We start from the raw sequence: 16,311 nt of genomic DNA on the forward strand, positions 1-16,311 counted from the left end.
CAGGCTGGTGTTTCTTGTCCAGCATCGGGATGCAATTAGCATACCCTAAGCCTGCATTAATTTATTGCATACTGCTTCCAAGCAAAATTAATTTCACAGTCTGTAAAAAATCAGGTACTGGTTTATGGGTAAGGAGGTAGGCAGTAACTTCACTAATTCTTTCATATGTATTTCTACAGTTTTATCTTCACTTAAGACTGTAATCAATAATTATATATATACATGATGGGAATCACAAATTTAGCCAGCACACGCGTGTGCATTCATACATAAACACTTACACACACACACACACAAACACACACACACACACACACACACACACACACACACACACACACACACACACACACACACACACACACACACACACACACACACACACACACACACACACACACACTCTTTGATAACCTGATTCTGTGTTGCACCTGCTAGTAAGCTTCTAGGAAATGACAAATAGCCGGTCTGACACACATACAAGAAAGAAGAGTTGCTGAATAGAAATTTCACACAGCCTTAGCCCTTCCTTGGCACCAGCAATCACTGTTTCCTAATAATATAGGATCTTTCTGAGCTCTGTTGACCAGCTGTGGTACAAGCTAATAAGATGAACCATTTTTCATCCTACAGGATTATTTCATGGTCACTTTTTTTTCACTTAAAATAGTTTTGCTTGGTTGTCAGCATTTGTCGAAGTCATGCAGACTGATGTGTGATTGTATTATGCATTAAAGGGTGTTTGAAACAGTACCAATGTCAAGATTCAAAGCCCCAGCCAAAAGAAAAACATGACTTTTTTACCTACTTGAACAGAGAATGTCTCTGAAGTGAATGCATTATTTTATCAAAATATTCCCATGAGATGTTAGCATATCTAGTTGTCACTCTGCAGCAAACACATTATCTATATCAGGACAGCCAGGCAGACAATAAACATGCATGAATATTCTAGAACATTTAACAACATAGTGGTGAAATAGTGCCAACTAACTTTCTAATCAGCATAAAACACCTGAGATTATACCTGATATAATACTCTTATAAGACTATAACCACGCAAACGATACATCTGTTTATGCATTAGCCAGTTTTGTGCCACTGAAATTTTTTTTTCTTTCTGCAGAAAACACTAAATGCAGGAGCAGTGGACAGACTTACAGACCCAACTAAGTACACAGGTTCCCACAAGGAGCGCTTTGATGACACTGGCAAAGGAAAAGGAAAAAGTGGTCGAGAAGATATTGTAGAAAATACTGGTTATGTGTCCGCATACAAGAATGCTGGAACTTACGAGACCAAATTAAAAAAATAAACCACTGCAATTTCTCAGTGATATTGTAGCTAAAATTAGAGCAAATAATTATTAAATAGATTTAACCAGTAAAAACAATATTGGCAACTCTGATATAATACTATTTATATACATATGTATATATAAAGAAATGTGTTAATATCTTTTTTTCTAAAAGAAATGGCTTGCAAACATAAGTCCTATTTTTTTAACTGCTCTGAATTGCTGCATAACATTTATTTACAGCAGTAGACTGGCAAATGTGTTTTAGTTCAAGTGATTGTTCTGTGAGCTTGTGTGTATTGTTTCATGATTTCAGCATGAAAAAAATTATAGAAAAAAGTCTGAACAGAAGTATGAAACATGTTTCAGTCAAAAGAAAAAAAAGCTCGTATGTTTATGAAGTTTATGTTAAATTTAATGTGATTGAAATTTAAAATAAAACAATTAAAATAATGGAGGCTTGACAAAATATGTTAAAGCATTTCTTCATGTTAGTGAACTTTTTTATTGTTGTTTTGCTTAGTGGTATAAATACAATGGACTCATTGCATATTTTTTCCTTCTGTTCTGAGTGATGATACAGGACAATAAAATTATTAATTAGTTTCCACTTCCGCACCAGGAATACTCACCAGCAGCAAATGAATGTTTCATCAAGTAAACCATGCTTTCATGAAGCAATCTAGGTAAAATAAGCTTGTTTTCTATTGTTCAATGTTACATTTAAAGAGAGAGAGATTATTATGTACCCTAATGTAATATAAACAAGTCAAAACAACCAAAGAGCATTCAGGGAATTTGTGAAAGGAGGCCACATGGTTAATTACTTATTTATTTAATAGTAGTCATTTTTTAACATATTTTTGTCTGTCCAGTCCATACTTCTCAACTGCTCAGATTTTCTCAGAATGGCCAGTTTTTTGCCTCATATTTTTGGTCTGTTCCTCATAAAATGAGTGGTTTTCTGGCAAATCACTGAGGAATGAAGTCACTAAATTATGACAGACATTTGAGTTTCAGACTTTGTATCCTTCAGAAAATGAATGCTAACACAAATCCTGTTATTCTAACAACTTTCTAAGTTTATAGGAGCAATATTTAAAATCTGTCCCTATTTTGGGCCCTTTGCTCCCCCCATTATTTTTGGCTTTGTCCAGATGTCTTGTGATTAGAAGTTCAGCGGTATGGTCCAGTGCAGATAACCAATAAATAAAACTAACTGGGTATATCATTAGACATCCCCATATCTTATTGTCCATGACTGTGCAATGGCCATGGTAGACATTCTGGCTCTGTCTTATCAACAGATCCTCAATTCAGTGTATGCTGACCTCTCCCTCCTGATATCATGTGAACTCTTGTGTGCAGTTCCTGAAATATGTACCAGGCTGCTGCTCTGCATTAGAAATGGGGAGCACAAACAAACTTACACATGCATGTGACACACACACACACACACATACACACACACACACACACACACACACACACACACACACGCACGCACACACGCACATGCACGCACACACACACACACACACACACACACACACACACACACACACACACACACACACACACACACACACACATGCGTACACATACCTGCAGTCTTCTAAAGCAGATGAGCTGGCTTTCTGGTACTAACTGGAATCTAAGTCTCTTGCATTGCAGATAGACCTTTTGCCCCTTTAGCAGTGAGACATTCAATGAATACTGCTTATTAAGTTCAATTACATAATGTTTGGATAATAAACCCATTATAGTTATATGTGTAATGCAACGTGTGTACACAGGTTTATGTCCCTTTGTTACATCCAACTGCTTGCTGCCTTTGTGATGATTTTAAATTTTCTCAAGGTCTTTATGTTTGTTTAAGTCAGTGTGTTCATTCTGTAGTTACAGATTTATCCTAAACACAGAAATTCTGCCATATGAGTCTACAAGTAGAATTACTCTTTCCTGAAGAGAATATTGTGTTATTTTCAGTTAACCAATACATATGATAAGATATAACTTAAAATGTCTTCCACAGTAACATAAGCAGTGTACATTCAAGTAAAGTATGCTACTTTGTAAATCTATGTATCAAGAATTAAAGAGTAGCTTTCTCAAGAAAAATGCATAGTGCAAAACTAATACAGGAAAAGAAGTATAAAATATAGTTAAAGTTTCTCAAAACTAATACAGGAAAAGAAGTATAAAATACAGTTAAAGTTTCTTGTGGCATACTGAGGTAGTACAAAACCTATAAATTCCTGCAGGTGAAGTTTGTAAATTTCCTTTGAGTGATGAATGCAGTATTTCCTTTTCTAAGTGAAAAGACATTTTATTTTTTGGCATTGTTTGAATAGTTAGCATGGAAGTAGAGTAACAATTCTACTTCACAATGAAGCTAAACAAAAAAAATGTGCACAAGATGTTTTTCCTTAGTTTAGAGGTAGCCAGCCCATGTAGCAGTGTGTCATCACCAAAAGCAGTGTTGTGTTTAAAGTGAGAGCAATGGATGAAGTAACTTGGGGAATGAAATCTCAGCCACATCAGTTCACAACTTTGGCAAGCAACAGGAAGCTGATGTGGGCCATTGTTGTCATGGGAACCCCAAATACACAAAAACATTCAAACACCTGGCTCCAGCAGTCTTAGTGTTTGTAACCAAACACACATCTTCATGGCAACGCTTGTTTGGAACCAAGAGCATATCTTTAGAAGCTTTAATGAGAAACATATCCATCTGACATTAACTTATATGACCCAAGTCTGCTGGTCTTTAATGTTCTGTTGTGTTTTGATGAATGATATTATAGTGAAGTAATCTTTGGTAATCAATCTGCTTTCAGTTTTCAGAGCTTTCTGCACATGTTTTAAGGGTGGCAGTTTTTGTAAACATTCATGACAGACTTTTATATATAATAAATGGCTTCTGACACAGAAATTATTTTGTGAATAAGCAAAACATAAATGATATCATATGTATTAATACTTGACTCTTCTTAAAAATATATATTAATGCCACCCATGTAATCAACTATCCCTAGGCATAAGAAGAAGAGCAAGAGACTGCAAGACAGCTGAAACCGGTGCTCACAATTCTAAAATATGCTGAAGTTGTTCTGTGTTCCTAGGTCATGTAAACTCTGAATTTCCAAACCGATATGCATGACTCAATTTATAGTACAATAAAATAATGCTGAAGCTGTTCTGTGTCCCTAGGTCATGTAAACTCTGAATTTCCAAACCAATATGCATGACTCAGTTTATAGTACAATAAAATGGTCAGGTACTTTTCTTCCTGCTGGGTTGAGCAAAAAATTTCAAAAGTCGTTGCACTAACAAAGTATCTGTTACATGTACCTGACATCATTACTGCTTCTTCTTTAAGTTCTGGCTGTGGTTTACGTTCCTCCAAAGGTTTCCGTGTTAATAGTTTACTGCTTCAAAAAAGTTTTTCCAGTGTTTTAAGTCTTCCATCAAACTTCTGTTTGTGCATTCTGAAATGTATTTATACCCACTACTGAAATATATATATATATATATATATATATATATATATATATATATATATATATATATATCTCAATATGATCATTTTGTCTGTTTAATGGACTATTATAGAGAGCATGGATATAATTTCAACATATTTTTTAATTTCTGACAAGCAGCAGTTTGAAAAGAAGTAAATTTATAAGTTTAATATTGTTTGCAGCTCAGGTACAGGAAGGATTATGTTACTACAGTAGTAGGGCCAACTGCTTGTGATACAAGTGAGCTTAACTGCAGTATACAAATCACACCTCTGCATCTGTCACACAATACTGATATATTTACTAAGCCTCAAGACATTTTAGAGCACATTGGTTGTACTACTTTATTATAAACATGTTCATAAAAATGTTATTTTTATAGGAATGGTCATGCAAATATTTTTCTGATATTTTGAGCACAACTTATTTATCTATGATACAATACATAAAGGGCTAGTGTTCTCTTCATATCTTTAAGTGTAGTAAGTTTCTATCATTTCAGCTCATATTTGACCTGCTCATCTGGAATGAAATGGATTTGGACTTATGTTGCAGCTTGTGATTCAAGGCAGAAGATGGGGTAGTGTGAGTTGAACAATCCAGACATCCAGGCACTTGTACGATTGTATTCTTTTTACTAACATCTGAAGGATTCTATGACCTCATCTTCATATCATACATGCAAGTACACACACACACACACACACACACACACACACACACACACACACACACACACAATCATCCTAGCATGTGCACAAACATACTTGTACACAGACAAGCATGCACTTCAAACAAGCATATATGCACATGTACGTGAGTATATATACAAACACACACATACAATGTTTGAACATGTCATGACAATCAAGTTTCAGGTTAGTGACTGAACTGAAAAAAAAGTCCCCTCAGTGTCTTGTGTTGTTGCAAAGTTGTTGCAAAATCCCAGTCATCATCCCACCTGTCCCATCATCAATGGTTTTTATGGTTTTAAGACCCCAGTGGTCCATCTTGGGCAGTTTGGGCAGCATACTGCACATATCAACCATCCTCTCTGTCAAAAAATTACTTCTTTATATCAATATTAAGCTGTTCCACTATTAGTAATGCTCCATTCATCCTGTCTGCCCTTTCATTCCAGTGTAATATCATCACATTTACTCATTATGTCCACTGAAAACGTTGACTCCATTAGCCTCTTCTTATGCATCACACCCTCCATTCCTTTGAGGCTATGATTGAACATGGTGCTTAGGTGGGGAGCCAGTTCTTTCTGACGTTCGTGTAAAATGCAGCCTGGGATGTTGCTTGGTCCATGGATGCTGTGTTTTTGGCTTTAGAGAGTGCAGCTTTTACCTGCGCAGTTGTGATCACAGGGACTCTGCATTCTTCCTGTATAGATATGGGCCCTTTAGGGGGTGAGAGGGGGGTAAAGTTTGCACTGAACCTATCTGCCAGGATGTTGGCAATATCAGTTGGTTCTGTAATTTTGTGCCATTATGCTGTAATGCAGAGCAGATCTGGGTGTTGCCATTGAGATTCTTGACATAATTATAGAATGCACTTCAACTAGAAAAAATGCAAAAGCAGTCAAACAACCAATAAAATCTTAGTTTTAATCATGTTCTAAAAATTCCCATCCCTAAAGATATTCCATTTGTTTTTGTTTAAATATATTTTAAAACACATTTTAATTACATTTTAAATCAAATACTCCCCACTATAACATTCTGTAATCAGAAATGAACTTATATCCTTAACCATATTATTAACAAAATATGATTTTAAGCTAAACTTAATGGGATTCATTAAGACATAGTGTAACCTTAAGGATACTTCTCTATGATCACCCCTATGCATTTTTATTTTTTCCATAGCAAACATAGTTATATTAGCTGCATTCTGACCATGACAGTTATTACCATGGCCTATAATCTCATTTAGCATCCCCATTACAGATGGTGCAGCAGTGCCATATGGCTATTTATGAGGGCGCGCTGCCGCACCCTTGATGTGCACAGGAATCGTGTGCAAGTGCAGGGGGCGTGTTCAAGTGCTCTACGGAGGTGGAAACATGCCCCCACAGTTGCACAACCTACTATGCTTACTATTAGAGCCCACCTCTAATAGTAAGCAATTAATTCAGTGTCCGTGGATACTGAAATGTATGCTAAGCATACAAGAGTGTCCACGAACACTGAAATAAAATCAAAGTAGTAAACACACAAGTACGTAGCGGAATGTTGAGTCTGGTCCCTAGAACTTTCACAATTAGATTCCCAGTGTCCCTATTGTACATTTGTATTGCTTCAATATCGAAAGTGTAAGCAAAGTGCAGTGTGTTTGTGCATCACTGCCCCCTGCTTAGCGTAGCTTACACACACCAAAATCAACCAAAGAGAGAAAAACATGCGGAATTAACATTAACATCAATAGTGTAATGATTAGAGCATCCGCCTAACGAGCAGGCATGCATGGTTCGAGGCCAACTATAGCCATATCATTTTCCACGTGGAATGTCGTTTTGCTGTATAACCTACATAATAACATGTAAATGTGAACTGGAGTACCGCATGAAATGTTTAACTAATGTCATGCAATCAAAGTGGTAGTGTCAATGAATAAGGCACTAGTAAGCAGGTGTAAGCACGAATAAGCAGTAGGAAACATATATAAGTATCAGTAAGCAAGTCTGAGTGCGCTTGCACGGGTATAAGCAGTGCCCAGCATAGGAAATGTATATAATTATGTAGATGTATGTGCATGTGTATGTACAGATATATGAAATATATATATATATATATATATATATATATATGAAGAATGAACATTGTGACAATAAAGCATACAAAAAGAATGAGAAAGGAATTAACAGCAACTCCAGTATTATTTAGTGCTGTCAGTGTATGTCATACCAAGCTGGGCAGGGCTGAGCAGAGTACTGCTACTCACACCACAGGCAGGATACTACCAGTGGGAGTAACATTGCTGATCTGCTAAGCCTACTTTATAAACAATCACAGGGTAGTCCCTGGTGGGACTACCCAAAAATTGCTAGGATGGTTGGACCTCCAACCATTACACAAGCAAGGGCAGGTATGTTCAAGGACTAAATGGTGGGAGAGCCTGATAATACATGGGTTGGGACAACATACATATAGGGCCCCTAACACTGGGGAGAGGGCAATATGTGGAGGTGTGTCATGGCTGTGATAGCAACTGGAAAATGGATGGTTTGCGTGTATGTCGAACTCAGGTGGGGTGGAGGAACTATGGGTATGAAATTATGGATCCAGGCATGTCAGGGTTGGATGGCATGGTTCTAATTGGCCCACCTCGTGGAGGTCAGCGAGTTCCTTATAAGTATATATATGCATACACACATGCATACATCTATATGTAGAAGTGCATTCCCTGTAACACATTCATTCCTTTCACAGACATAAATAACATGAAAGTGCTCCTACAAACCTTGACAGTAGATAGAATAATAGTATGTACATAAGAGGGAAAAGACGAAACTGATATATATATATATATATATATATATATATATATATATATATTAATATATATATATATATATATATATATATGTGTGTGTGTGTGTGTGTGTGTGTGTGTGTGCATAGATATGCACAGATATACAGCTATGATAGGAAACAGCACACAAGAATAACATATGTCCACAGGCTATGCCAATGGAAGTGAGGGGCCCAAGCAAGAAACATGTAACATGTAGCATGACCTTCCCACCCCAGCCGGGCAGAGGAAACATACACACAAACCCATAAACAATGTAATTAGTCCACTGGTCCCCAGACCACAGGCAGGATACAACCGAGGGGGATACACAGTGCACCCATGAAATCTAATCTTGGAACACAGACATGAGCATCCCTTGCAGGACACCCCAAAAATTGACATATAACCAAAAAAAAGTGATATGCCGAACGTTTTCACCGGGGTGTGTACATACCCAAAATACAAGGCTGGGAAAGCCTGATGACCCATGGGTTGACACAATGTATGACATGGGTCCTGACACATGGAGAGTGGGCAGTGTGTAGTGGTGTGGTTGGACTCTACCTGCACCCACAGTAAGGATGAGTGCTGTAGAGGAGGGGCCGGTGGGGGAACTATGGGTATGCAATTATGGGCCTAGGCGTGCAGGTGTTGGCTGGCGCAGTTGTATTAGGACCATCCCGGGGATGTAAGTAATATTCTGAAATGGGCAGAGCTTATGCCCATACCCCTCAACCCCTAAGAGGAAATCCACTGGACAGGACATAAACCATTGGGGGGACAAACGGGGGACCATACCTCTCAACTGTCAGTGATTTTCAGGGACGTCCCTGATTTTGACTCAAATTTTAACTCTGTCCCTCTTAATCCCTCCTAAAACTAGTGACATTTGGAGAAAAGGTGGTGGATTACACTTAATGAATAATGATAATAATTGTTATAAACTCCTTTTACTTCAGAAAATGTGTATTAATTCACATGCTCTGATTCTGTCAATGTTTCAAGTGTATAGCACTAATATTTTAAAAGTGTCCCTGATTGTCCCTGAGTGTTTCTTGACTTGTCCCTGATTCAGCTGATATTTATCCCCACTTGTTTGAGAGATCTGATAGGGACGGAAAGCACATATTCCACTTACGACCTTAGAAAGCTGATAGAATAATAGCTATGCATTAGCATGACTCGGCTGAAGGATGTAGGGTCCTAAACCCAATTACTTGTCTGTATTTAATGGTGTCAGTTCCCCGGTATTTGCCAGACAGGTGCAGATTGTAAGAGGAGCACACCAATAGTATGAACAAACTCTGGCCAGGCTGCAGATTCCGTACAGTCGACCGGCATGCTTACGCCTAATGGGCAGCCATTCCCGATATGGGTAACACCGCAGCACAGTCCAGTTTAAATGGCTAAGTACGGTATGATCATATGTGTCATTTCATAACCCACTATACAACACGTATGAACACATGGTCACAATACCCCACTGTAGGGATGTAAGCCGATGTAATAGGCATCAGAAGGTATTATCGTAGTCCTCACCCCCACCCAGGGGTGTGAGTGTCAGATGCAAACACCAAATGCAGTGCATTTGCAAGTGCAGGAGCAAGTGGGTGCAAGCCTGTTTGGGCACCGGTATGCGAGTATCACACTGGTGAACCAATGTAGAGGCTAACTGAGTGTAAGAAACTGTATCTGGAGGTTAGCATTGCTTAGCTCCACGCAAACCCACGCACACCCGCTCACAACTGCTTTAAAGTGCCTTAATCACTCTGTACCCATCAGCTTGTGTTCTGGCCAGCAACAAAATAACCAGCCACTGCAAGGCTAGAACTCTGGACCCTGTACATTACAGTCATAGTAGCAAAACACTACGCCATGATAGCAATGCATATAAAGGAGGTATCAGCAAACTAATCCTCACAACAGGGAAATCAAATCAAATATGTGAACTGAATTTATGTACAGTGTAATGTGCTATAATCTGCCACAGACCATAAATATATGAATTGGAGTACTGCAGTAAACATAGAGTTGAGGTGTCACTTTAATAAAGATATAAAGTCCCCAGGACCCCATATAGTGTATGTACACATGAATGATGGATACCAGACACATATATAACCTGTAATGAGTAAGACGTCATTGACAAAAGACAAATATAATGCTAGATAATCAATAAGCAATGCTAACCGCAGCACAGCCCAACTACGTAATTGTAAGCAATGTGTAGGAAAGCCAATACAGTATGCCCACAGGTACACCTCTTTAAGCAGTGCCAACCTGAAGTAAGCAGGTGTGCCCATAGCTTAGCCTTTTCCAAACCTGCCAATTACAGAAAAGTGTGGGAATCCGGCCCTACTTAAATTGAAGAGGCGGGAATAAAGCTCCTAATTGGTTGTAGCATCCCCCTGTAGGCAGAATGGCTGGAGTGGGAAAAGGCACTCACTTTAGAGCATAGCACTGGGGCATCCAGGAGTCCAAATTCATGGTATGGCTCCTGGTAAAGCACCATGACAGGAGACTACTGCAGGGCCAGTACCAGGGCTCGCAGTACAAAACGGAGGCCTGGGACAGTCTTGCCTGTGACCTCACTAGCACCAGAGGTATCCCCCAGACTGGTGAGTAGGTCAGGCACCATCATGCAGACCTGAAGCGGCTGAGGGGGGATGTTCTGGAACAGTGGATCCAGGAAGCAAGCCAGATGCAGAATGCCCAAGAACAGAGTAAGTACTCCTTCCACTACGTAGTTAATAATTGCCTAGTTTGTGCATACTATGGATAGGTATGGTTAAATATCACTGTACTTCTCTGACAGCTGCAGATGAGCGTGCTGTGAACCAGCAAGCCTATGATGCTAGGCTGCAAAGGATGCTTGGCAAGGCAGGTTAGTAAATAGCCTTTATGTACTGTCATAACAAATAAATGTTAGAGCCTCAGAAAGTGTTGTACCAGTATACATTGTGTAATATGCTGCAAATAAAGGTGTAGCCCCCTGCATTGCTTCTGTTTACTCTGCAGTCATATATTGTTGTACTGTTGCAATTATTAAATAGTACTGTTGTAGTAAGCAGTGTTACCCACACTGTGGTATGCAGATAAAATGTGTATGAAGTACTGTATAACAAGGTCAGAAGTGCAAACAGGTCAGTCATATTAGATGAAATACATTGCAAAGCCTCACAACAATAGCATAGTCTACAGTGATCTTAACTATAATGCTTTTGTCACACACAGCAGGGCTTTGGATCACAGGAGCACCAGTGAGTTGTATGCATAATCATTCCACACAACTGCACACAGTTAGTTAGAATGTTCAGCGAGAAAGCCGTATGCATATATACACTTAACAACTGTACAGATTATGCTAGAATGCTCAAATAGAAAGTGGTATGCATATTCATATCCCTCAACTGTTCCAATCTGCCCAGTATGTCCTGATAAATGGCCCACATCACCTGCCTTTTTCCCTGTTCCCCTGACAAATTAGTGTGATGATCCAAGAAATGTAGGCAGCTGTAAATGACATATAACTGATAGTCAGACTTGTACATGGTCAGAGAATGTACATGCAAACATACCTGTCATTCCAGTATCTCACCCAAAGTGTATGACAGCAGTCAACAGTCACAAAACATGTTGCATTAGCATCTGCATCTTGTCAAGCCTGTGCGTAAGACACACAGGTCACATACATACTAATCTACAAACATATCATTGTACAATATAACACCATTGGGTAGTGTAATAATACATGTAAGGGACAGAACACTGCGGTGATTACGAATGTTGTGAAAACTACAAGGATTTATTAGTTGTTAATTGAACTCTCTCTCTCTGTATCTCACCCCTACCATATGTGCAAAAATAACTGATTTACACAACTCATTTGGTATGTCTGCACTCCTAACCTTTGTTGGGACATATGTCCTATTGGTTTATAAATATTCACATCTGTTTCTATGCATGTGCCATGTTAAAATACTCACATATTGGTGTCCTGTTGCCATCAATAAAACCTGCATGTTGTTGTAATGGCCACTGTTTACCCACATATGCATGTGTTCTGCCTGCTATGCAACTATGTTATATCTGGTGCCCTGGGTAATGGGAATACCTATGCATGCTGTTATAACTAATCGTGAATACTGTTGATGATAACTAACCCATATCTGCCTTAAACATGCTACAATATAGCTTGTATGGGAAGGCCGGTTCCAGCGGACCCACCTGTCCCACTTCAGCTGGCCATGGCACCAAGCACAGCACATCTGGGGCCCAGCCTGGGACCTCCTCATCCATTGGCCCTGCACCACCTTTGGGTGGAACTGCCACAGGGGATGGGGCTTGGCCCCTCCCTGGAAGTGGGAGCGGACAGGAACCTGTCACCCGTGGTACAGTCTGAGCAGTGGTGCATAGGGAGCTCGACAGGGAGATTCAAGACCGCCTATGCCAGCTTGAGGGCTGAGTGGCGCAACTAGAACGTGAGCCTGCCCCTCCTACACAGCCCCCAGCACAACCACCTTCTGGGCTGTGAAGGTGCAATGGTGACCACCCCTGTATGCATCTTGTTTGTCTTGTCTGTCATCCTACCCAACCTATCCTCCCTGGTTATACCTACTCCCTTCCCCAACATCCCACTCTCACCTAAAATAAAAGAAAAAAGGGCAATATGTTCCCGTAAAAAAAGCACGGCCCATACATAGCTGTCCATTTCACACATGTGTCCACTGGACACATGTAAACATTTCTAATTGGCATCACAATATACTATTGTTGTCCTCACCCCTTTCTCAGGGTTATGAGTGTCCAAATGTACCACTGAATTTATTGCATATGCACAGCCATTGCTGTAGAAGAAATGGACAGCTATGGACCTTCCCTACACCCTTCCTGCACATCCCTAGCTACCTTGCCTACTGTCTTTCCCTCTTTGTGTCCTTTTTTCACCACTTTCCTATCACCCCTTCTTTCCTTTTCTTTTAAAGAAATTAGCATGGGGGTAAACAGGAGTCAGCACTTTTAAGCAACATTGAGTGGGTTTTAGCCTGTTTACATGGGGGTAAACACTGCCTACACAGGTTAAACAATCAAGGAGGTAACTGAGTGTAAGGAACTGTAACCAAAAGTAACCACAGCTTACAGTCGCACAAACCTGTGCACACCCACTCACAACTGCTTAAAGGTGCCTTAATCACTCCGTATCCAATGGGCCTTGTTCTGCCCAGCAACAAAATAAACGGCCTCTGCAAGGATTGAAACCAGAACCCTGCACACCACAGCCAATATGATCTACCAATAAGCCATGACAGATATACAGACATTGGATGTTATCACAAACATAGCATCCAGCACAGTCATTTAACAATATAGGAAATGTATTCCATTATGTAGATGTACATGTGTGTGAGTATGTCCAGATATATATACATACACACACACACATATATATATATATATATATATATATATATATATATATATATGTCAAGTACTTACCATGTGACAACAAAGCATTAAAAAATAATGAAAAGAGAAATACCTGCAACTCCTGTATTATGTAGTGGTGTTGTCCTATGTAATATCAAGACTCCCTCAGGCAGACATGTGTCATTCATACACGCAAACATTTGTACATTGGCCAAATACATTACTTGGTGCATTTTATTTACATTAACAAAACAGTTCCTGTCCAATCATGATGTGAGAACAGTACTCTTGCAAAGTGCAGTGTGCGATTTCATCATCATTAAAAAGTTAAATGGGGTAACCATAGAGGGACCGGTAGTGTCATGTGTACAATGGGGTTGTCTGCATCACATGTACCTGCAACCATTAGGAGTCATGTGCATACCAGGATCGTGTGCCTGAGAGAGGGGTGAGGACAACAGTAGTATGTTGTGATGCAAATTAAAAAGGTTACATGTGTCCAGTGGACATGTGTGTGAAATGGACAGCTATGCATGGGGCAAATGTTGTTCTGGGAACAGATTGGCCTTTTGTTTCCATTTCGTAATAGTGGGATGTTGGGGAAGGAGAGTAGGTATGCTTGTGGAGGATAGGTTGGGTAGGATGACAGACAAGACAGTATACAGGGGTGGCATATGACACATGTGGGGGGATACACCTTGGACGGGGAGGTGTGTTTCGGCAGTCACAAGCCCACAAGCCCCCAAATGAAAACAGTGGGACAGAGGTCCCCATCCATGGCCAGCCACCACTGCACCTTCACAGCTGCAAATGTGGATGTGCTGGGGGCTGTCTAGGAGGGGCAGGCTCACCCTCTAAATGTGACACTTTGCCCTTGAGCTGGTATATCTGGCCTCAAAACCCCTTATTGAGCCCCCTATGCACCATGCCCTGGACTGTACAATGGCTGACAGGTTCCTGTCTAGACCTGCTCACAGGGGGGACAAGCCCCATCTTCAGTGATGGTTCCACCAGAAGGTGGTGCAGAGCCAACAGAGGTGGCGGTCCAAGGCTGGGCCCCAGACGTGTTGGTGCCTGGTGCCATGGCCAGCTGAAGTGGGACAGGTGGTTCCGCTGGGACCTCCAATCCCATACAGCCTATGGTGTTGCAGTTTTAACACAGATATGGCTTAGTAATAGTCAACAGCATTCAGGCTTACTTATAACAGCATGCATAGATATGACCATCAACCCAGCACAGATGTCATACATTTGCAGAGGGAGCACAACACATGCATATATACTGCATGACATCTGTACAAAGCGTAGATGACTTGTGATGGCAGCTATGAACAGTGGCCCATTATTGGCATGTCACTGTGATAACCTCAGACAGTGACTGTCTTACCAGTGTTTCATGTGATGTATGTCCAATTAGAACCACAGTCAAGGATAATAGAAAAAAATAGCGTACACTCGTTTATTATCCGCTTTCGTCCACAGACTTCATCAGATAAAATTCATCTCTAAAAACAAGATATATATACACACACCAATGATGATGAAATAGTCATTAAATAATTAACTTAATTGATAAATAGAAAACTTTTTAAACAGACAGTGTTTAAGAAAAGCATGAAATGATGTCTGCGTTTTTATTAACTGACAAACCTCTGTATTTTAAAAAACATTTCACATTTATAGTGTCATTCAAGCCCGGTGGTGTATCAGATTTCAATTTGATTTGCCACAAAGTCTCACGTTGTTCTATATAATTTTTAAAATCCCCCCTCTAAGGTCAGGATATACAATTTCTAAAACTGAAAACACAAATTTCTTAAAAGCAGAACAACTGACTGAATGCCTAAACAAGGCATTCGTGGCATCTTTTTGACGAATAGCATAAAGGTGTTCTCTAATGCGTAGTTTTAGATGCCTAGTCGTCATCCCCACATAAAAAGCAGAACAACTAGAACACAAACTAATATATACGACACCTTTGGTATTACAGTTAGCAAAGGATGGCACTGCTATAGTTTTTGGATAAGAATCAATGCTAATGTAAGGACCTACAGAAATGTAACGACAAATGTTACATTGCTGACAAATATTCATTCCTTTTTTGACAGTAGGAACACTAACTGAATTGTTATTGTGAAACTCTAACATTTTCTTTAAACTATTATTGTTCTTTGAAACAAAAGAAGGTCCATCCCCCAACACGTTATAAAGCTCCAAATTACCTCTGATAACCCTCCAATTGTTTCTTAATATTTGTTGAATGTGCTGGCTATCCAGTGTCATTTCAAGAGTACAAATCAAATTAGTGTTCGTGTTATTATTGGAAGAAAGGCTGTCAAAATTCAAATCTCTGCCAGTATTGTAATCCAAAAATGGCTTATAAACAGTTGTATATTTGTTTTTGATTTCATCACTAACCTTTAATAAATCAGGTTTAGAATATCCCCTATCAACAAACAATTTGATAATAAATTCTAATTCATGAATAAAAACATTATACTTGGAAGTCATGCGGCTTGCTCTTATAAATTGCCCTCT

At 39.5% G+C, this 16,311-nt stretch overlaps 1 protein-coding gene across 6 annotated transcripts in view; it reads left to right on the plus strand.

Moving 5' to 3' along the window:
* The window catches only part of TPPP3 (tubulin polymerization promoting protein family member 3), a 354,310-nt gene extending 352,560 nt beyond the window's left edge, over window positions 1-1,750 (plus strand). For all 6 annotated transcript variants that reach the window (XM_044081377.1, XM_044081382.1, XM_044081379.1 and 3 more), the window contains one exon: window positions 1,127-1,750. In XM_044081377.1, the coding sequence (XP_043937312.1) occupies window positions 1,127-1,315 (189 nt within the window). In that variant the 3' untranslated portion in view covers window positions 1,316-1,750. The remainder of the gene's footprint in view (window positions 1-1,126) is intronic.
* Window positions 1,751-16,311: the final 14,561 nt, after the last annotated feature.

This window comes from Protopterus annectens, chromosome 8.part0, assembly GCF_019279795.1.
Source record: "Protopterus annectens isolate FY-2018-M chromosome 8.part0, PAN1.0, whole genome shotgun sequence".
Classification (NCBI taxonomy): domain Eukaryota; kingdom Metazoa; phylum Chordata; order Ceratodontiformes; family Protopteridae; genus Protopterus; species Protopterus annectens.